At 40.8% G+C, this 23502-nt stretch overlaps 1 protein-coding gene across 6 annotated transcripts in view; it reads left to right on the top strand.

The window, feature by feature from the left end:
- The window catches only part of bsna (bassoon presynaptic cytomatrix protein a), a 58577-nt gene that overhangs the window by 27554 nt on the left and 7521 nt on the right, over nucleotides 1-23502 (top strand). Inside the window, exons 5-13 of one of the 6 annotated variants that reach the window (XM_051902440.1) lie at nucleotides 366-6803; nucleotides 6906-7070; nucleotides 7849-10195; nucleotides 10674-11437; nucleotides 13411-13504; nucleotides 14648-14779; nucleotides 15039-15095; nucleotides 19374-19497; nucleotides 19838-19920. In XM_051902440.1, coding sequence (XP_051758400.1) covers nucleotides 366-6803; nucleotides 6906-7070; nucleotides 7849-10195; nucleotides 10674-11437; nucleotides 13411-13504; nucleotides 14648-14779; nucleotides 15039-15079 — 9981 coding nt within the window. In that variant the 3' untranslated portion in view covers nucleotides 15080-15095; nucleotides 19374-19497; nucleotides 19838-19920. Of the gene's footprint in view, nucleotides 1-365; nucleotides 7071-7848; nucleotides 10196-10280; nucleotides 11438-13150; nucleotides 13178-13410; nucleotides 13505-14647; nucleotides 14780-15038; nucleotides 15096-19373; nucleotides 19498-19837; nucleotides 19921-23502 lie in introns of those variants that run through there. The other 5 variants (XM_051902441.1, XM_051902439.1, XM_051902444.1 and 2 more) reach the window with 5 other exon arrangements.

The raw sequence follows: 23502 nt of genomic DNA on the forward strand, positions 1-23502 counted from the left end.
CCATTGGGTCATAGTAATGTATCCATCATTTTACAATTTTTAATTTTATATAAGAGGTGCAAGAAATGTTTTTCAATGTTTTGTTAAATCATTCATCTTAAATATTTTTAACCTTAAAATTACTTTCAAAAAGAGGCCAAAATGAACTTGCAAAGTGAACTTTTCATTGCTTGTTGCATAGTATTGTCAGATTTTCAATAAACAATGCTCATAACAGAAGATTTTTAGATTTATAAATAGAGGGCTCAGTGTACTGATTGATAGAGTATCACTCATAAGGAAGGAGTAGACTGAACTTATGGTGTGCACTAGCATTTGTATGTCTAAGTGTATCTTTTGTATTTATGTGTTTTTTGGTCTCCCAGGAAACCAGCAAGACAAACAGCAATCACGATTTATCACGGAGCCCACAAAGTTTGAGTGATACTGGCTATTCCTCTGATGGGATCTCCAGTTCACATAGTGAAATTACTGGTCTTATCCAGGAGGAAGAGCTGAAGATGAATGAGAGAGGTCTGACTGGGCAACACACACCACCAAGTCCATCTGAGCTAAATAAGCTGGAGAGCTCCATGCGACCCCTTCTAGAGTCTAAATTTTCATCTGAAGGAGAAAGAGCACAGGACAAAAAGCGAGGAAAGCAGCAACATGGTGACATCAGGAAGCATCAGTCTCGCTCAATATCAATCAGTCCAGAGGAATATGACTCAGATGAGGACCTTGAAGGCATTATGGAAGAGGAGGAAGATCCAACTGAGGGAGAGTTTAGAGCAATTGCTGCTGTAGCAGAGAGCAGTGGCCATAAAAAAAGAAATGTCGAATCTGAAGAGATTACTGATGAGGAGTTTATGAGGAGGCAAATTATGGAGATGAGTGCAGATGAGGAGAATGAGGATGAAGATGAAGAAGAGGAAATGGAAGAAGATGACGATGATGAGGATGAAGGCTTTGGCTACAAAAAGCTAAAAAAGACACAAAAGCACATCAGTGACTCAGGAAAAGAAAAGCGCCGTCTCACTTATCACTCTAGTAGCTTTGAGGAGGAGAGTAAAACAACAAGTGATGTATACAAAGGATCAGCTGAAGAGGACCTCATGGCCTCGCAAGGAGGGTTACGCAGATTCAAGACCATAGAATTAAACAATACCAGCAGTTATAGTCGAGACATGGAATTAAACAATGACAATGACCTGAGTCTTGACAGAGAGCCTGAGCTGGAGATGGAAAGCCTCACTGGTTCTCCAGAAGAAAGGTCAAGAGGGGAATATTCCTCCACCCTCCCACCAACCACCTCTAGCTACACCTCGGGGATATCCCCTACTTCCATATCCTCTATGGAAGATGACAGTGACAGTAGTCCTAGTCGCAGGCAGCGTCTGGAGGAGGCGAAGCAGCAGAGGAAGGCCAGGCATCGCTCCCATGGCCCTCTCTTACCCACCATTGAGGATTCTTCAGAAGAAGACGAATTGAGGGAAGAAGAAGAACTCCTAAGAGAGCAGGAAAAGATGAGAGAAGTGGAGCAACAGAGAATACGAAGCACTGTTCGGAAAACAAAACGTGACAAAGAAGAGCTAAGAGCACAAAGACGCAGAGAACGATCCAAGACTCCCCCCAGCAATCTATCCCCCATTGAGGATGCTTCTCCAACAGAGGAGCTAAGACAGGCAGCCGAGATGGAGGAACTACACCGGTCCTCCTGCTCAGAATACTCTCCTTCGGCTGACTCAGATGGCGAGGGCTATGACATTTCATCAAAGCTGTACAAATCTGGTAGTGAGTACAACCTACCAACCTTTATGTCACTTTATTCTCCTACTGAAAAACCACAAACTACATCATCTACAGCTGCTATAACCACTTCCTCTAGTGGCAAACAATTAAAAAGTGCAGAAGAAGTATATGAAGAAATGATGAGGAAAGCAGAGATGTTGCAGAAACTACAAAAGCAGCAGACACAGCAGCAATCGGGCTCAGGCCTGATTTTGCAACAGTACAGCACAAACACCTATCAAGAGTCAGACATTAGAAACAGACAAGATATTGAGGATGAATATGATTATACTGATCAAGATGATATTCACTATCAGAATGAGGAGACAGTTGATATCTATGAAGAGATCCGCCAGACCTCACAAAACATTTCAAAGCAGCTTGATGACCAAGTAGAGTTGGATGTGTCCTACTCAGAAAAGCAGTTACTAGATACAGGCTCAGCCTTTGCTAAGTTGCTGGAACAAAGCAATGCTTTACTGACTCCTGGCACAAGCCCCACCCAGCTCTCAGCACCAGTATCATTTTCTGAAACTGGGACAGGAGGACGGATACCTGATGTTAGAGTAACTCAGCATTTCTCAAAAGATGGGCCCAAAGACAGACTTAGAAATCAAACTGGTAAAAATGGTATTACACCAGCAGTTGCTGCCACAACTATTGCTGCTTATGGAGTGTATGCCAGGGAAACTGTCACTGTCGCTCAAACAAGTGCCAGTCAAACAGTGTCCACCACACAACCCAATGTATATGGTCGGCAGACTACCACAACCACCGCTAGTGTTTCAAATGTGTCTCACAAAATAGCTGCAATCACTCAGGCTTACAACCAAAGAGAAAGTGCTGCAAGGAAAATGCCAATCAGCAAAGGAGTCCAAATGAGGGATAATTCAACATCCTCAGAAACTATAAATGAATCTGGCCCAAGTTCAATTAGGTGTTATACTTACCATGAAAGGAGTCCACCAGTTTCTCCCACTTCATCTCCTCTTCATAGTCCAACACGATCTCTCGCTAGGAGAACAGCTGAGCTCTCTACTCAGACAGTTATCCCTTCAATGTTAGCTTCATCTGGGAATGCTTCTCACACCTCTCCAGTTATGGCACAGGGCACTCAGACTTCACATGGGGTTGTTTCACCATGCCTTTTTAGACAGCAGTCCTCTCAAGATACCTATTTTATGGTTAGGACAGAAGAGCTTGAGCCCACTAGCCCACCAAAGCCAGTTACCGTGAACACAGCTACATCTCCTTTGTCTTCACCAACAAGGTTTAGTCGCCAATCAACATTTGATGCATACTCACCTCCTGTCAGCCCTCCTGATACTCCACCATCACTATCACCACAGCATGGTTTCTACAAGAACTATAGAGCTGAAAAAGTTAGTGTTGGAACTAGCATGGTCACCACTGCTAGCATGTACACACGTGGATCAATGTCAATGGAAAACATTTCCCTTTGTCGAATTTCCACAGTTCCTGGTACTTCAAGAATTGAACAAGGACAAAGGTTTCAGAGTGGAAGTGTAGTAGATCTACGAACTGGCATAAAGCCAACACCATTTATCATGACTGACCAAGGAATGGATTTGACTTCCTTAGCCACAGAATCTCGAAAATATTCTGGGTCTGTAGAAGGAAGCCCCATTCGTCAATCCACAACTATTCAGCCCTTAATAATGAACCTGAATACACAGGAGCAGCTGCATTTAGTGACACCAACAGCTACAACTATCAGTGTTACTGTTGCTGCATCTATGTTCATGTCCCAGCCTAAGCACCCTGTACTGTATTGTGATCCTCTCGAAAACAGAGTTGATTTGGGCAAAGATATGGGAACAGTAGTTTGCCTGGCACCAAACAAGCCACCACCAATTGATCCATCTATACCAAAGATTGATGCAAAGCTGGAAGACCTGAGTATCCAGCAACAGCAGTTACTTAAACAGCAGCAGAAGCTTCAACAGCAACAACAACTTCTTGAGCAGCAGCTTCAGCAACATCATCAGCTTCAACAACAACAAGCTGCCTCTTTTGCTAAGTTGAACTTATCTAGCCAACTACCTCTAATCAAAAAGGATGTGCTTGTCACTCAGACAAGCACTGCTACAGAGGTTAATGTGATCTCACCGGCTATGACATCTGAGGTTTATAGTGTTGGAGGTCCACTTGAGTTAAGGGGAAAGCAAACAGAGACAGGAATCATGAATCTAACAAATGTCAAGCCTCATATGATGATGGTCCAGATAGATGGCGCTGCACACGGAGCTACTATCACACAACTCATCAAATCAGAGGAAGGCCAGGATGCAATAAATTTAACTGGACAAATAAAATCAGAAAATCAAGTGACATGCTGTGACATGGTTTATAACCTGCCCTTTGGTGGCAGCTGTGTGGGTGGTCCATTCTCCCAAAAACCAGTCACAGATGATACTTCTAAGCTATCATCAAGAGCACCTTCCACATTACCACAGCTCTATCAACAACCTGATTTACGGCAAGATGGACAGACATACCAAGATTACGCAATTAAATCATACACATTGCCCCTCCCTGGACGGCTTCAACCATCCATGTCTGAAACTAACCTTGCAGAGGCAGGATTGTCATCATATTCAGCAAAGCTTGATCCCCATTTTCATGCCTCTGGAGAATTATTCACAGATACAGTAAAGGATGGCTATGACGGAGGGTACCTTGGAATGGGGCTTCAATATGGCTCCTACACAGATCTTCGTCAAGGTGATGTTGCAGATCTACCAATTAGAAGGTACAGCTCCCTGACCAATATCGGCTCAGATTATGGATATTTCTCAGGTGATTTTGCAGAGTCTAATCTTGCCCAGTACAGTGCCACAACTGCCAGGGAGATAAGTCGCATGTGTGCAGCTCTTAACTCCATAGATAGATATAGTAGTAACCCTGACATATTACAGCTGGGCACCGAAAGAAGCAGTGGTCCACCTAGTAGAATTAATCTGCACCAAAGTCCCAGATTTGGTTTCAAGTACAGCCCAGATGGAAAGCCTCTTTCCCATAGTCAAGCTCTAACTGATCTCATAAATGCAAGACAAGCCAGTCTTCGAGCTATGTATCCATCAGCTATTAGATCAGCTGATGGTATGATCTATTCAACTATAAACACACCAATTGCATCCACAGTTCCAATTACAACCCAGCCAGCTTCAGTGCTACGTCCTTTATTAAGAGGGGTATACAGACCTTATCCTACACCAAATATGACACCAGTACCTCTGGCAAGCCTAACTAGATTGCCACTAGCTCCAAGGACTGGGCAGGCACCTTTCCAATGTCCTACACCTAATCCTCTCCCTGTTACAACATCTACAAAAGTACCTGAGTCTCTAGCTATCACGACAGTCCAAGATACCCCATTGTACCTTGGCAATTCTCCAGTAAGCTTAACAGTAGCTGGAACTGTTACACAACCAAGTCAGTCCTCTTCTGTACCTGCTGGTCCTATCACATCAGCACCTATGTCAACACCAGTGGCCTTGGCAATGAGCCAACCTGAGAGCCAGCTGCAACCAATGAATCTATCTCAGCCCCACCTTCAGGCCAAGGCCACTGCCCAGCCTCTTATACAACATCAACTACCACAACCTAAATCATCTGCTCAATCCTATTCTCCAGTGCAGGGTCATCCTATTGCTCCCAAAACACAGCCACCCCCATTATCTCAAGGGGGTAGAACTCCTGCTACTGCTATCAGAAGTCTTGCTCCAACTCAAGAAAAAGAAACAGAGGACAGACTGCATCAACAGCAGGAACAGCTTTTGCAAATTGAGAGAGAGAGAGTGGAACTGGAAAAATTGCGACAGCTAAGGCTTCAGGAAGAGCTTGAGCGGGAGCGTGCAGAGTTGCAGAGGCATAGAGAAAAAGAGCAGATGCTAGTACAGCGAGAGATTCAGGAATTGCAGACTATAAAGCAACAAGTTTTGCAGCAGCAGCAAGCTGAGAGAGAAAGCCAGTTGGTCCTGCAGAGAGAGCAACTAGCTCAACAAAAACAGCAGCTTGACCAGATACAATCTTTGCAACAACAGTTACAGCAGCAGCTTGAGGAACAAAAGAGACAGAAGACTGCAACAGCTGTTGCTGCAGTCAGTTCAAATACTCAAATCCTCAGTGATCCTCATGGTGGCAGAATTATTCAGCCACAGGAATCAGCCTCAGATATGCTATATAATGATGTTCAGGTTTTCTTAAGATCACTACCAAGTTCTACATCAGAAATATGCTTAAGAAATAGTGAAGATCAGACAGAAATCTGGTCCATGCGTAAACAAAGATCTATGCCTCGACTCCACGATGGAAATGAGGGAGAAGTGACAATGTTCCCCTTGCCCCAAAGGCTTGTAGATTGCAGTGTGCAAACAGATGATGAAGATGGAGAGGAGAGGTATATGGTATCAAGAAGACGACGGACTAGGCGCAGTGTGGACTGCAGTGTTCAGACAGATGATGACGAAGACAAGGCAGAGTGGGAACAGCCAGTTAGACGCAGACGTTCTCGTTACTCAAGACATTCTGCTGAATCTGGTGTAGACCACAAATCCGAAGCACCTCCATTTACCACTTCAACTGCTAAGACAGCATCCTCCAGCATTGCCACCCAGACCATTCGAGACTGTTCTAGCCAAACAGAGACCGAGCAGCTGGTTAGAGTATCCCCAAGCATACATGTCACCATCCCAGACCCCAGCAAGGTTGAAATTGTCCACTATATTTCTGGTCCTGAGAGAACACAGAAGGGTCAAAGCTTAGCTTGCCAAACTGACCCTGAGACTCAGTCTCAAAGCATAGTTATTCCACAGATAAGCATTGCTACCACTGTCAGCCCCACGAGTATCCAGTTAGTTGGTTCAGCTGATCCACTCTCCCCAGGTCAACAGAGTGCTGTGAAGTTTGGGAGACGGAGGCCTGATCCTTTGGAGTTTGGATACCAGCAGCATCACCTGCATAATGAGTCTCTGTCCAGCCTGATCCGGCAACAACCTAAATCTCCACAGGTGCTGTATTCCCCTGTTTCTCCTCTTTCTTCTCCACAACGCATCATAGAAACATCATTTTCTTCTAGTGAGAGGCTGAATAAAGCACATGTCACCCCGCAGCAGAAGTCCTGTATTGCCGAGCCATCACAGAGACATCAGGCCCTTCCTCGCCCAATGAAGAATATTCAGAGATCTATGTCAGACCCTAAGCCTCTCAGTCCCACTACAGATGAAAATACCAAGGCTAGGATTTCACTTTATCAACAGCAAGCCCTTCAGAGTCAGGTATGGGTAATTTAGTATCTTTTTGATTGTAAACTTGCACTTGCTTTGTATAAAGGACAATAGGAACTTGTGAAAAATTAGAACAGAATAACTCAGGTAGTCTTGTTTCTGCTGTTTACAGAAAATGTAATTATTGAAATGGTCTTGGCCATGAGGTTGCAGTGTGATACTAATTATTATGTCTATGTCTGCAAGCCTGAGATGCTAAAAAATGGCCAGTTTGCATATACCTTGGATATCCCGTGGATTTTTTATTTTTATTTATTTATTTATTTATTTTTTGCTATTGTAATATTGTTTCAATGTAGTTTGTTGTTGTTTGTTATGGTGTTTTGTTTTTGGTTTTTTCGTTTTCCACTAACAGTACAGTATGTGCAGTATTCAGAAAGTAAATTCAAAATATGTTTTCACATTCAATTTTTTGCATTCTTGAGTGGAGTAAATTACCTTTCAATCAGTTTCTGGGACCTTTTTTGCCTGCTTGTGCCACAGACGTAAGAGAAACTCTAATTATTACAGCAGCAATACAAAGTATTGCCTTGCTGTATATATGGCCAAAAAGGCAAGATAATGTGTTTGGTCAGAATCACATTGATTTCAATAAGAATCTTTATAAAATTGGCAGGAATGTGTACTCTTACAGTTTTATATCACATTAAATCAGTAGTTTGAGCTATGTTAGTAGTTATGTGTAGTACTCTAATATATAACATTGTGTTGTACTCTGTATTTCATGGTCCTGGCTCTTTCACTCTTCCCGGACCCTGTGTCTCTGCAGCTGGCAGCCCTGCAGCAGAGCTCCCTCCTAAGGAAGGTGAAGAGGACCTTGCCAAGCCCTCCACCAGATGAGACACAACTGCCTATGGTCACCCCTAATCTATCCCACATACTTGTGCCCTCTCTGCCATCTCTGAAAGGGAGTTCTCGTTTAGCTGCAAAGGCCAGTCTACTTAAGGACTTGACCCATGAGCTGAAGGCTGTTGAACAGGAATCTACAAAGCTACGTAAGCAGCAGGCTGAGTTGGAGGAGGAGGAAAAGGAAATTGACGCCAAACTTAGATACCTGGAGTTGGGCATCACACAGCGAAAAGAAACATTGGCAAAGGAGAGAGACAGGAGGGAGCTAACATACCTGCGCTGCATGGGTGATTCGCGAGACTATATGTCAGACTCTGAGCTCAACAATCTTCGCCTGACAGCTGCAGCCTCATCCTTTGAGAGCAACGGGCTAATGACCAGACCTAGCACGGCACCACTCAGCCAGTTTACTTGTGAGCTGAACACTGCTGCCCAGTTTCCCCCCACATCATCTTTTATGTCGTACCAGTACCCCCAAAGTCACCCACCGGCACCTACCCCACAGAGCACAGGTTTCAACCAACCTCCCTATCCGTCAGTCTCCCAAGCTCAAGCTCTCCCCCAACCCACCCCCTTGCAGACTTATCCAACCCTATCTTATCAGGTCCAAGGGACATTTCCTTCCCAAGTCTTCCCACAGAGCCAGCCTCCATATCCAACAGACACTTCAATGCCACCTCCAGCACAGCCAAGTCAACCAGGGTTTCAGCCTACCCTACCACCTACTGGTCCAGTCCCTTATCCAACCCACAGTACACCATACCCAAGCCAGGCACCCCCCTATCCGGTCAGTCAAGCAAGCAATTATCAGCCACAGACAGACACTCTCACTTTTCATCAAAAGCCACGACAGACATCACTTGCTGACCTTGAACACAAGATGCCCACTAATTATGAGGTTATAAGTAATCCTACAGTTGTAGTTGCAACCACTGCCCAAGATATCAGTTACAGCCAGTCTGGTTTGGGTTCATCTTATGGCCAATACAGCACAACTATGTCAAGCACTTACGGTCCCTACTCCTCTTCTGTTTCAAATACATATGGTGGGTCTTTAACAACCTCCGCAGCCTCTGGTTATGGGCCATACACAACAATCTCATCCAGTAGTTATGGGCCGTACACAACAACTATTGCAAATACTTATGGATATACAGTAACTACAGCCAGTTCCTATGGGCAATATAATACCATTCCTACCAATACATATGGGCAGACAACACTATCTGACCATGTGCATTCAATGGACAGCCCCTCTATGTACACCAGTGAAGGCCTATATGGATCCTCCAACCTAGATCAGAATGTCCCGAGGAACTATGTCATGATCGATGACATATGTGAACTCACCAAAGAAGGCATGGGCACTAGTTCAGACTCACATCGCACTGAGGGTCATGGACGATATGGGAGTGACGGACTTCACACTCGAGGGGGGAGCTCTTTTGGCAGACCAGAGGATGAACGTGATGCAGATCTGTACGACCAGCATCATGGCAGGGGTAAGAGCACCTGCAGCTACCAAGCACAAGGGGCAAATACGCATGGCCGGGTAGTGGGAAGCAGTAGCATGGGTGGGGGATCATCATATTACTATGATGACTGCAGTCACTCAACACCTACATGGGCAGCCCAAAGGCACTCCTCAAAGAACCTGTGCCCTTCAGCAGTCATGTCCTCCAAGAGGAGCAAACATCGTAAACAAGGCATTGAGCAGAAGATATCCAAGTTTTCCCCAATTGAGGAAGCTCATGATGTGGAGGCAGATCTGGCCTCTTACACCATGAGCACCTCTGCAACCAGTGGTTATGGCTCAGGTTCCCATTACCATAAACTTCAGGATGGCATCTATGGGCTACGGAGTACTTACAGTCCACACCGGGGCTACTATAATGATGAACGTCTCTATGGCAATGGCAGGTCCCGTTCAACTGGCTATGGCATGGACAAAATCTCTCCCTGTGAGAGGGGCTACAGAAGCAGGTCATATGAACGGGACCGTATAGATCGGTCATACCACAGCAACTATGGCCACAGTGTGCGCCCTGCTTTGCAGTCTCAATATTCAGAAAAGGAGAACTCCCACCTCACGACAAAGCTCATGGGTGTTGGGAGGGCTTTCAGCTATCCATCAAATTCATATGGTTCAAGTCACTCTCTACCCGATGTGCAGGACCATATTCGAGACCTGCCCCGGACCCATGTCTACAAACCAGATGATATGTATATAATTGACGATATGCATTGTGCTGTTTCTGACAGCGAAGGTAATTGGGAGTTGAATACCAGCGTTACTGCCCACTTTAAACATCCCCCACCCACCCAGAGAAAGAGAGTGAATAGCTGAAGTAAAGAAGTGAAAATCAAGTGCATGCCCATGTTTTGTCTTCAGGCAACATGCAGCTTTCAATAAAACTGACTCTCAGTGTTGTGCTCAGTTCCAAAAACTGCATGAGTTGTTGTGTGGTCTCTTTGTTTTTGCCCACTCTTGTTCTTTTCCAACGTGCTTCATTTGTGTGTGATATTGAATGGTTTTGACTTCCAAACCTTTTAATGAAAAAAAAAAAAATCTCTTATTTGAGATAATTGTTTTATATGTTGTGTGTTGAGTTTAAATATATTGCATGCTTTTTCTTTAAGCCTGGCTATTTTTGTTCTTCTTTTTCTTTTGCATGGCCTCAGTGTGCAATCCTCTTTCACCATCAGACATCGAGATTGATTGTGATCTGCTTTTGGTTTCCAAAGCATACCATCTTGGTCAAGAGGAGACAGACTGGTTTGAGAAGCCCCGTGATGTTCGTGGTTCCCGTCACTATGGCAGCAGTGGTCATTCTGGGAGGCGAGGCCATGTCAAGCACACATACCATGATTATGATGAGCCACCAGAAGATCTTTGGGCACAAGATGATTATGGTCAAACCCGCCATATTTCCTCTAGAGAGCACCGCCATCATGGCAGTGGAAGTTCTGGTAGGCACTCCTCACGCCACTCAGATGAGCCTCGCTCCTCTCGATCATCACGTTCCTCAAAGGATCCATCCATGCGGCATGACTCCCGCTCCTTGTCATCTTCAGGGAGGAGGGGGGACTCTCGTTCTCAGGGCTACCACTCCTCAGATTATTCCCGTGACACCTCAGGCCACCAGCATAACTCCCGCTCTGGAAAACAGTCCTCCCACCATCAAGGGTCCTCCAGCAGGAAGCAACAGGACCACCCCTCCTCATCCAGGCAGCAAGGATCCCTTGGGCCTGGACAGAAGGGATCAGGTGGACCTTCAAGTTCAAGCAGGCAAGCTGTCTCCCAACCACCTGTTGATGGGCAGCAAAGTCAGCGAACACAGCTTCAACAGCAGGCACAGACACCAGCTGCCAGGCCGGGGTCACAGATATCTGCCACAGGTACAGCGCAACCACAATTAGTACAAGCCCAACAACTGCAAGCTAAACCTGGCCAGACTGGTCCAATGGCTCGACAACCCACCTCAGTAGCACAGACCTCCCCAGCTGCAGTAAGTAAATATTTTGAGACATAAAGTAATTTAATTAAATTGCCAGATCTTTTCTTAAAAGTGGAGTGTCCTATTCAGCATGTTCCTGTGATGTTTATAATCTTTAGTCTTAATAAACATTATGGATGAGATTTATGAAAGCTTATGGTTAGATTAAGCCATATTAGTAAGTATTGTGGCTTTTTTAGAGTTTTAAAGTTCATTAAAGATATAGTTCACCAAAAATAAAATTGCTGTTAATTTACTCACCTTCAGGCCATCCAAGATGTAGGTGACTTTCTTTCTTCAGTAGAACACTAAAGATGATTTTTAGCTAAACCCATGGTCTTTGGTGCAGGTTAACAAATGCCGTCACTTTGAGAGTCAAAAAAGCAACACAAAATTAATCCCTGTGGCTCCTCATGATATATTCTTATGAATGGTCTATATACGGTCTTATGAATAAAAATAATCAGTCTGTGCAAGAAACTGAACATTATTTACAACATTATTACCTGTAATCCATAGCCTCAAGCTTTCTCTCGCATAATGTATGCATGATAACAAAACAGCATTGCAATGCTCCATTGTCTACCATTGTCTACTGACGTATGCGCAGAGGCAAAATCACGCATGAAATAAAACCATTGCTGTTTACAAAAGAGAGGGAGGATGCGTGTGCAGACCAAATGTCTTCACCAGCAGTTTAACACCAGCAAGTAAAGCAGTTTAAAAAAAGCTGGTATTACAGTGGTTGATGATTCTGATGTAAAACAAGTTTTGTTCATACCCAAATATACCAATCAAAAACTGAGAGAGCTGGAGGAAGCAGTGGCAGACTGGCAGGACCTTAATCACAAGCCTTGGGGAAACAGAGGGCTGTTAAGATGTGGTGGTGCTCATGTTCTCAGTATCAGGCAATGACAGCAGTGGTAGAGAGCCTCTGTTGTCATGAGTGTAGCACTGAAATGCCATTTTGCTTCAGACTGTTGTAAATAATGTTCAGAGATTTATTTTTTTTGACTCTCAACGTGACAGCACCCGTTGACTTGCAATTTATTAATTACCAAGGACAATGTGTTCATGTTTAGTGTTCTACTAAAGAAATAAAGTAAATTAACATCTTTTAATTTGGGGGGGGGGGGGCCTATTCATTTAAGGGCCAGTGTAAAATCATCAGAAGTTAGACAGATGAGATGGACCTTATTCTTTTTATCTGTTTTAACTGTACCTGGTTTATTACAGGTCTTGCAAGGCAGCACTGATAGTCCTCAGATATTCTGGATAGGCCTTGTTCTTCTGGGCCTGTATTACAGAAACATCATAACTTCAAATCCTATCCTATCTGTTTATCCATGGTAATTTCACTTAAGAAATAGAACTTTTTCAAATCTTAGGTCAAGAATAATGCATTATGTGTCAACGTTTGTGTGCAGCCAACTAAAAACAAGACATATGCTATATGCAATGCATAACGTCAAAGTGGCTCCAATGCCGCATTTCATTTATGCAAAACTAAGCCAATTCTATTCTGTTGCTGCCTTGCAAGCACTGGAATTTTTTTCTTTTCTAGGAAGTGCAAACCTACTTTTTCTTCTAATGCCATTCTATTAGTTACATATGCATAGTTATATAATCTTTTGTCTATATGTTCGAATGTATGCCTAACAAATTTCCTGTATTCACCATCTCTGTTCTATACTCTGTTCTGTTACAAAACTCCCCTTTCTTTAGTGCCTGCTTAAGTTATAGATTGAAAGAGTGAGTTATAGTTTTCTTTTAAACAGTTAACATATATTTTAAATCATGAAGGTTAAATCATAATATATATTGATTTTGTTTAATTTCACATTAAATATGTATTTATTCTTCTTTCAAAAATAAAGCATAATTACATCATATCAATTGAACTGAACTTTAACTTAAAATATAAGTAACAGTTTAAATATATGAATAAGTGTATTTTATGAGCATGTGTCTCTTTTCTCCAATAGACTAAGCCAGAGCCTACCCCTGTCACTGCTATTGGAGCTAAAGCAGTCCCCAGTCAGCCTGCCAAAATAGCTCAACCTCCACTTACCGGGATAGGTAATTGTGCTCGGCCTAGATTGACTACAATCACAATCGAAGGACAGCATTTTTTTTGCTTGTGAAATTCTAACAAATTACATATGCATGTCATGGTTGTATTGTGCTGTTATTTATTTAGTGTGGATTTCGTTTGTGGTAATGTTAGCTGTGCTGCTCAGTGCTCTCACTAAATACTAGGGACATACATGTATGATGATTTTTACAACTTCAGTGATTAAGACACCTATAAGTAACAATGAAGTAAATATCTAGTTCAGTCATGAAACTCTATCAGCCTCTGCTGATTCTGCAGCCAATTAGCTTACTTGCTCAACCATTAAATAGTGTTTGCTGAAACCCTCCACCTCCCCCAGCTCCACCTGTCTAGATCTGCTACAGGATTTAAGTATGCTTATTCATGCAGCAGCAGAATTTCTTACATGCAAACCCGGCCAAAAATAACATTGTACCTATGCCACTGATATATTATCGTCCTTTGTGGGGAAAACACATGTTACACCAAATAAATTTGTGAAGAATGAGTGTATACTTAGTGATCAGGATTTTGATCTGTAAATATCGGCAAGACAGCCATGTAATGACAGTGTATACTTTAAAGAATATATCCTATAATGAAATGTAATCATATTTGAAACTCTTGATATTTAGTAAGAGCAATAAATAGCATGAGCGCATGAAAGGAAACACTGGAAAAGTGGCCAAAATAAAGAGACAGCAAGTTGTGGAAAAATGTCATTCTTTTCATGCCAATGAGAATCCTTGTGATAAGGAATTTCTCCTAATGGACTTCTGGTGGCAGAGAATTTCCATGCACGTATTTCAAGTTGAGTTCAAGTTTGGTGAATTTGCAACATTGACCAATTGAAGTTTTTTTTTTTTTTTTTTTTAAATTTGGCAGTGACACTACTTTTTGATAGTTACACAATGAACAAGGCAATAATTCAAGTGGTGTCTACTCAGCCACTTCTTCATAATATAAAGTGTAATAACTGTGCTCTGTACTGTGTCTTGAGGATTAATGAGTGGTTACTGACTGATCATTAAATTATCTTGGATTATTACCAAGATTTTCCATCCATATCCATACCTAAATGAAGTGGGATATGTGTGTCTGTTGACAATGTTCCCATAATTCTCTAGGCTCCAAGGCTCCTCCAAGGCCTGGAGGAATTGGCAGTGCAGCCGCAGGTCAGACGGGTGTAGATGGAGAGAGCGTGCTGTCTAAAATTTTGCCTGGAGGAGCTGCAGAACAGGCTGGCAAACTAGGAGAAGGTGAGCAGAGTTTCCAAGATGTAACTAGTACTTTAAGTCAGTTATTGTTAAAGGCCTAGTTTAAGTAACACGTGGGTCAGTCAAAGAGTCTTAAATGTTTTTTCTGAATTATTTTTCATTTGCAAAAAGGCATGTAATCGTTTGTAGAGACACAATATTTTTTATAATCTATATTAATCTATTGGTTTTCTCCTTTTATTTTCATGTTCTATTTTACTTTCATTTTTTTTTCTTTCTTTTTTTTCTGTGACTGGAACAGCCATCTCTGGATTCGGCAAAAAGTTCACTTCCTTGTGGTGAGGAAGTACAATTAAAGGTGGGTGTACTTTAGAATAATGGTCCATCATTAATAGGTAACTATGCAGGACAAATGAGTAATTTACATTAACACTTCTACTAACTAATATGGAAACAAGATTAACTAATCAGTAAGTAATATCATATTTAGAAATGAGATAGTTCCTTATTAGGTAATCAATAATATTTACTGAATGTGATTAGCCTCATTAAGAACTATTAACTATAACAAATTATTTGAGCAATATCACACGAGTAGCCGATATCGCTCTTTATACAACAGTTTGTTCTGGTTTTCGAATCTGATTGGCTGAGAGGTTCCAGCGATGCAATATTCCACCAGTATCACCATGGCAACCGTTTCACAGTTTGAATCACTCCGCTGTCAGCATTCTCATAGCGAGTGTCATGGCTGACGAGCAAACCCACCATATTTTTACAGAAACCTCCATTATTTTGTCACGGAATGTAGTTTTAATAGTTTTTAGGCAAGAATGTAGTTGTTTAGACCTCAGATATGCGATTTATATGTAAACATAGCGCCTATTTAACAATTTGTTTAGACGCTTTCGGAGATGCGAACTCCAGGCCGTCAGCGGCTGTTCAGCGCTCGTGTACCCACCAAGAACAGCTTCATCTCGGCCAGTCCTTTGGGAATTTGCCGCTGGCTCTTATGTAGATAGTCGTTAAACATGAGGTATAATTCATTTTGGGTATATCAAATCTTTAGTCTTATTAATCTATTACCTGTTCCAGAGCTAATAGATTTGGCTTAAGGGCTATATTAAGCTTCATAACTTTATATTTACATAAATTGAACTTAAATCCTGTACTATGCGTCCTGTGCTTTTGTACGTTTGACTGAACTGTTTGTTTGTGTTTATTTCCTATTGTACAAGCTTATTATACTGTTATAATGGCTATTGTTGTTCATTTAAATATTATTGTTCAATAAATAATATTTTATAGAAATAACATGCTGAATTTGGTGAGTCAGTCGCAAAGACTTTTAAATTGAAAGGGACTGAAACAAGGATGTTGTTTCTACTTTAAAGAAGATCTTACAAGACACAACTGACATACATTTACTAGCACTGTCATGGGAAATCCCCTTAAATGTTAAAAGGACAAAGATACCCTCGAGGGTCATTTCCTCAGCAGACATTCAAACTGATTTTGTGATTATGAATATAAGATTGATCTGAAGAATATCAGATAGATGCAGGTAATACACACGTTTAGTTGATCTCTCTCTCATAATAATTTACTCTACATAATAGAATAAGTTGTAATGAAGCGACTGAACTTTCCTTCGTTACTAGTTCTAAAGTGACGTTTTAGAAATAGTAACGGAGGCTTGGGCTCAACTGTTAAACTGTCAACTTGAGATTTGAATATGTGGCGGAAGGAAGTACTGCCGTCAAACTGTTGTATGAATGCAATATCACACTCGTAGCCATGCGATATGGCTCTATATCAGCACAGCTGTGATTCGGTCATAGGTAATCACAGCTGTGCTGATATAGAGCCATATTGCAAGGCTACAAGTGTGATATTGCATTTATACAACAGTTTGACGGCACAAATAAGTAAATGAATAAGAAGCAACATCGGAGTGTCTTTAAAAACACTCTTTTGTGAGGAACTACTTTCAGATCTCAAGTTGACAGTTTAACAGTTGAGCCCAAGCCTCTGTTACTAATTCTAAAACGTCACTTTAGGACTAGTAACGAAGGAAAGCTGAGTTGCTTCATTGAAACTCATTGTGATATGTACAGTAGAGTATTATGAGAGAGAGATGGCCTGAGCGAGGGTATTACCTGCATCTAGCTGATATTCTTCAGGTCAATCTTATATTCATAATCACAAAATCAGTTTGAATGTCCGCTGAGGAAAGCGATCTTTGTCTTTGTCCTTTTAACATCAGGCTGTCATCACTCCCATGACAGCGCTAGTCAATTCATTTGTCAGTTGCATCTCGTAAGATGTTGTTTAAAGTAAAGACAACTTCCTTGTTTCCTTGTTTCAGTCCATTTCAATATAAAAGTCTTTGCGACCAACTGACTCACTCATAAAGACAGTCTTTGCCACCATCTCATGGCGTATTTATGTAACTTTCACTGAAGTCGAAATCACTAATGGACTCTTCTCAATACCAAAAAATACAGCATGTTTTTTATATAAAATATAAATTTTTGAACAGTAACATTAAAATGAACAATAGCCATTATAACAGTATAAGAAGTAAAATAGGAAATAAACACAAGCAAACAGTTCAGTCAAACATACAAAAGCAGCGCTCTAGTAAGTACAGGATTTAATTTCAATGTAAATGTAAAGTTATGAAACTTAATATAGCCATACAATAGTTTGACGGCACAAATGAGTAAATAAATAAGAAGCAACATCGGAGTGTCTTTAAAAACCCTCTTTTGTGAGGAACTACTTCCCTCCGCCACGGATTCAAATCTCAAGTTGACAGTTTTAACAGTTGAGCCCAAGCCTCCGTTACTAATTCTAAAATGTCACTTTAGGACTAGTAAAAAAGGAATGTTCAGTCACTTCATTGAAGCTTATTGTATTATATAGAGTATTATGAGAGAGAGAGAGAGAGAGAGAGAGAGAGAGAGAGAGAGAGAGAGAGAGAGATCGACTTAAAGCGAGTGTATTACCTGCATCTGATATTCTTCAGGTCAATCTTATATTCACAAAATCAGTTTGAATGTCTGCTGACAAAATTTTTGTCTTTGTCCTTTTAATATTTAAGAGGATTTCCCATGACAGCGCTAGTTGATGCATTTGTGTCTTGTAAGATCTTGTTTGAAGTAAAAATAACATCTTTGTTTACAACCTTGTTTCAATTCCTTATATAAATGTCTTTGCGACTGACTGACTCTCTCATAAAGACAGTCTTTGCTGCCATCTAATGCCGTATTAATGTAACTTTCACTGAAGTTAAGATCACAATCACCAACAAAACCTTTCTCAATAATACAGCATGTTATTTATATAAAATATTATTTATTGAACAATAATATTTAAATGAACAACAATAGCGATTATAACAGTATAAGAAGTTTGTAGAATAGGAAATAAACACAAGCAAACAGTTCAGTCCAACATACAAAATCAGCGCTCTACTTACAGTAAGTTCAATGTAAATATAAAGTTATGAAACTTAATATAGCCCTTAAGCTAAATCTTTTAGCTCTGGAACAAGTAATATATTATTAAGACCAAAGATTGCCCATTTAATATACACAAAATAAATGATACCTCATGTTTAAACACTATTTACATAAGAACCAGCGGTAAATTCCCAAAGAACTGGCCGAGATTAAGGTGATTTCGGCGAGTACATTTTCAATTCAATTCACATTTATTTGTATAGCGCTTTTCACAATACATATCGTTTCAAAGCAGCTTTACAGAGAATGCATGTCATCATTACATTTTAGAGAATGCAGTTAGCTAATAATGTAATAATTTAGGCAATTAATTTACAATCACTGTTAGCAATTTAATTGAAGGTAGAAGCAAAAAGCTCCTGGAAAATGAATTACATATTAACAATAATTAGGATATATAGAAATTTGGGAATGTGCGTGTTGATCCAGATGTTGCGTCTTCTGAAGTCCTCGCAGGAGTTGGTGCCGTCTCTTCAAAAGTGTTGGTCATCTGAGGTCTTCTTAAGAGGCTGGAACCAAACTGAAGCTGATGTACTCTCTAGTCACCTCGGGACGCAGAAAAGCAAATGGAGAATAATTAGCATAGCTGCTGTTTATAACATTAAGCAAAGATAGTCATGTGCAATTGATCTGATATGAGATTCATTATGTGAATGCTTGGCTAAAGAGATGCGTCTTTATTCTAGATTTAAACTGGGTGAGCGAATCTGAGTCCCAAACATTATCAGGAAGGCTATTCCAGAGTTTGAGCGCTGATGGCCTGGAGCTCACATCTGTGAAAGCGTCCAAACAAAATTTTAAACAGACACTATGTTTACATGCATGTGTTTACATTCCATGACACAACAACGGTAATATCTGTAAAAATATGGTGCTTGTCCGCCATGACACTCGCTGTGAGAATGCTGAAAGCATTGGGGAAAAAAGCTGGAAAGACCTCAGCCAATCAGATTCGAGAACCAGAACGAACTGTTGTATAAAAAGAATGATCAATTACAGTGGTGTCTGAGAGAGAGAAAGAGAGCAGTTGATTGAGTACAGTTCATTTTAGTGAGGTGGCATATTTTAGCTTCACAGTGATTATTCTGATTGTTTCTGTGTTATTTTAGGGTGTCTACAATGACAGAGGACATTTTTGCACTGGAAAAACCTATGAAGTTTCCCTATAATGTTTTAATTTAAAAGAAGAGAACACAAGAAAGTGAGAGGGAGAGAAGCTATCTGGTTGCTCTGGTAAGAAAAAAGTTATTATGAGTATATGATAAAAGGTTGTATATATTTTCTTAGGGTTGTGCTGTATAATGGGTTGGATATGTAAACCTGGTTCCCTGAGTAGGGAACGAGACGCTGCTTCAGTAGCTGACACTAGTGTGACGATTTTCTGAAGCTCATAAAGAATCATGCCAATTCATTTGCAGAAATCGCTAACACCACCCACTGAGGCGTCATATGCATTATTGTTAGAGATAGTTTGTGAAATTGCAATGTTTTAGACCATTTTCTAAAAACCATTTTGCAACATTTATATGATAGAATTTGTTCTTGTTTTGTTTTTGTTTTTTAAACCAACCAGGACTGGAATCACAGGACTCTACCAACTCAAGGTCTGGGTCATAATTCAAAGGAGACAACACTATTTGCTCTGCAAGCCAAATTGTAAGTAGCTTTAAAATTTGAAATATAAAAATAACATAGTCTTAATCCAGGGGTTGGAAACATAGATTGGCGACAATGGGGAGCGGTTTTATTATCTCTTAGTGGGAGTAAGCAGGTGGCCTAATATGATTGCTGGATGCCTCCCCTCTTGATGAAGAAGCATTTTAGGTGGAGCAGCCTGCATCTGTCAGGACAGGCGTCCAATGCGTAGAGAGACCATAATAATTCACACTGCAGTCAATGGGTTGGGAGGGAGACTCTGCTGCTGCACATACTCTATGTTCAAGCACTGTCTGAGCAGCTGGTCCAAAAATCTGTCCAGGTACTAGCAGAAGCTGGTGAAGGCCTGTGTGATAAGAACAAGAGCCTTCCCACTAGAAAAGGTAATCGAGCCCAAGGCCTGTAAGGAAGCATGGTGGCCTGAACCATCAGTTTGTAACCAACAAATCAACTACACAAGAAACTACCATTTTGAGGCATCAAAAAGTTCATAAAGAGATCATAAAACAAATCCATATGAATCGAGCGGTTTAGTCCAAATTTTCTGAAGAGACTCGTTCACTTTATATGATGAACAGATTGTGTCTCTTCAGACTATTTTTGAACTGCCCTTTATGCTTTACATCAGTGGTTTCCAACCTTTTTTACTCCAAGGCCAGTAACGTAAACAAATAAGCCCAAGTCAACCGGCCTTACCAAACAAGACCACGGGGAGATGCCAAAGGACTGCATATAGCTACTATACCGATCCATTCAGAATTATTAAACACCAAAATACAAATGAAAAATAAAAAGATTCTTAATGTGTGGAAACACAGCGATCTGAAGGCAGGTCGATGTGATCAGTGAACAGTTCCTCTGTCAGAACAAGCAATCGTGTCTATGTTTGGAGGGTCTGATGCCCATGTGTACATAAACACCACTGACTGATCCTCACAAACTTCTCCAAAACACGCTTCTTCAGTGAACATCTGTTATTCAACACACATTACATTAATTTTGACAACTATGCGAATATATTGAATTGTGTTCATGCAGAAATACTATGTTATAGCGATCAGTGAGTCGAGAGCGCACATACAGTTTGTTTGCGCATCAGTTGTGCCTAATGAACGACTCCTGTATGTCACTGTAATCGTCTTTACTTCATTACAATCGTCATCCATCAAAACCTTTTTAGCGACACTGGTTTTCTTTATCCAGCTGAAAGATGTAGTTTGCATGTCCTATGTTCATAAAGCGGTTGAGTGTTTTGAGCTGCCGTTCAGTCTGCTTCACAGCAGCACAATGAGAAAAGGCTTGGGTTGCTCAGAAACGAGAGAGGTGGTGCTTTGTTTTAATTAATTATATTTATTTATTTATTTATTTAATAATAAAATTAATGAATTACATTAATATAGTTAAACTAATTTTAAGTTATCTCACACTTAAAAGGCCCACAGGTTAAAAACCACTGCTTTACATAAACTATAGTTTAACAGCAGTCTGACCTCTGGGTCCTTGTTCAGAACATAGAAGCTGTCTATAAACTGTCTGTAATATAACATTTACAAGTTGCAGTGTGTCATTTTTCCACTTATCTTAGATAATATGCAGATTCAGCCATAAGTAAGTTGTCCATATTTTGAGTACGAACACTGTGACTGTGCTTTCTCTAGACTATAGTGAAGTGAGTCTGATGGGGAATGGGGAAACCTGTTTGAAAATAGTCATTATTTCGTAATTCCATTTGTTATGCTAGAGCTTCCCAAACTTCAGAGTGGCAAGGCCCCCCAAAAACAATATATAGGCCCCCGTTATAAAAAAATATATAGATTAATAGTATATAGACATATTTAGATATATTTGTATATTAGATATATTTAATAAAGCAGATTGTCTCTTCACACAAACTTAACACTTATTAACCAGTTTGTAAGAATTTCATGTGAATTATGAGAACTACCATAAAATGTAATATTTTTATATTCTGGTGAAAGATGACGTAAACATTCTTTACAAATATATTTAAATCCATAACACTACATACTTTCTGCATACTATTTACAATTATAATGCATCAAAGTGTGTAACAGAAGCTACATAGTTCACAAATCTATTGCAATGAATTACATAATGTTAAAAAAAAAAAAAAAAAAAAAAAAAAATCTAAAAACATTTACATTTAAACTGAAGAACGATGTAAACTTTGTCAGTTTTACTAAAAAAACAGTCCCACAGTCTGATCAGCAGTCTTCCAGACAGTACCTAATGAGATGGGTGATCTCATGTGATGACACATTAGGGCTTTGATGTCTGGCTGAATCGACGTCAATTTAAGAAGGAGATCAGATTCCACACTCAACACGTTCCTGTACTTTGCCTTTAAGGCCACAAGCACCGAAAATCCCACCTCACACATATACGTCATTGTGGCAAACGGCATCAAAAACATCATTGCCTTGTCTGCGAGTTCAGGGTATTCGCTTGACACATGTAACCAGAACTGAGTCAAAGTTTTTTTCAGAAAAAAATCAGTTTTAAGGAGCTGTCACAGGATAGATCGACGAGGCTGTTCCTTGTAGGTGAGTCCCGCAATTACATCCTCAGTGTGGTTGGCAAAGGGATACTGTATCCAGCTCTGCTGTTTGCTGATGCCAGGGAAGTAGTCCTGCATCTGAGACTTTAAAGCCTGCATGTGCTCTGTCATAGCAACTGCTGCAGTGACGGGAAGTGGACTCTCCTTCTTATGACTCGTTTCCACTGAGCGGTACGGTTCGGTTCGGTACAGTACGGTACGCAATTTTTGCCGTTTCCATTGTCAAAAGTTATGAATGGTAGGCCTACCCTAATTCCGAACCGTACCACTTTTTTTGGGAAATGTTCAAATAGGCGCTATCTTTATAAATAAACCACAGATGTGAGCTTTAAACAACTACATTCTCGCCTGAAAAACTTTTAAAACTACATTTCATGACACAATAAAGTAGTTTTTAAATTACGCGGGTTTTCTCCTCCGCTTCTCCGCTATTGATGCTTGCTGGTAGGTGCTGCTGGACATCTGAACTTTGCGTACTTAGCATTGTGAAACGCCGAATGTTGGAGTGCAGCAAGCAAAGCTTGTCTTCTTGTGACAGACAGCCTCAAGCCGAGAAGAACAAGGGCTGTGTCCGAAATCGCCCCCTATACCCTTAAATAGGGTACTATTTGAGGGGACAGCCATTTGTAGTGGTGTCCGAAACCATAGTGGACGATTTTGAGTGCACTCATTCAATCCCACAATGCACTGCAATAACGAGTGTACAACCGATGCATGCTCAACGGCTAGAGAATACCCATAATGCACTGTGAGAGTCGCGTGCTGAATGAAATTCCCGCGTCTCGCCAGGAGATGGCGCCCACAGCTGAATCAATCATCCATTCATTTTCCAAACCGCGCTGGTCCAGTATAATATCATACAGGTATAATTTCCTTTTTACTTGATCATTAAATCGTTTAATTAAGTTTTGTACAGTTTTCATGGCAGAGTTTAACATAAATATGCATTACTACTGGAGCTGCCAGTTTGCTACATTTCAAATGATTATTAAACACCAGCACAA

Source organism: Ctenopharyngodon idella, chromosome 8 (assembly GCF_019924925.1).
Source record: "Ctenopharyngodon idella isolate HZGC_01 chromosome 8, HZGC01, whole genome shotgun sequence".
In the NCBI taxonomy this organism is placed as follows: Eukaryota; Metazoa; Chordata; class Actinopteri; order Cypriniformes; family Xenocyprididae; genus Ctenopharyngodon; species Ctenopharyngodon idella.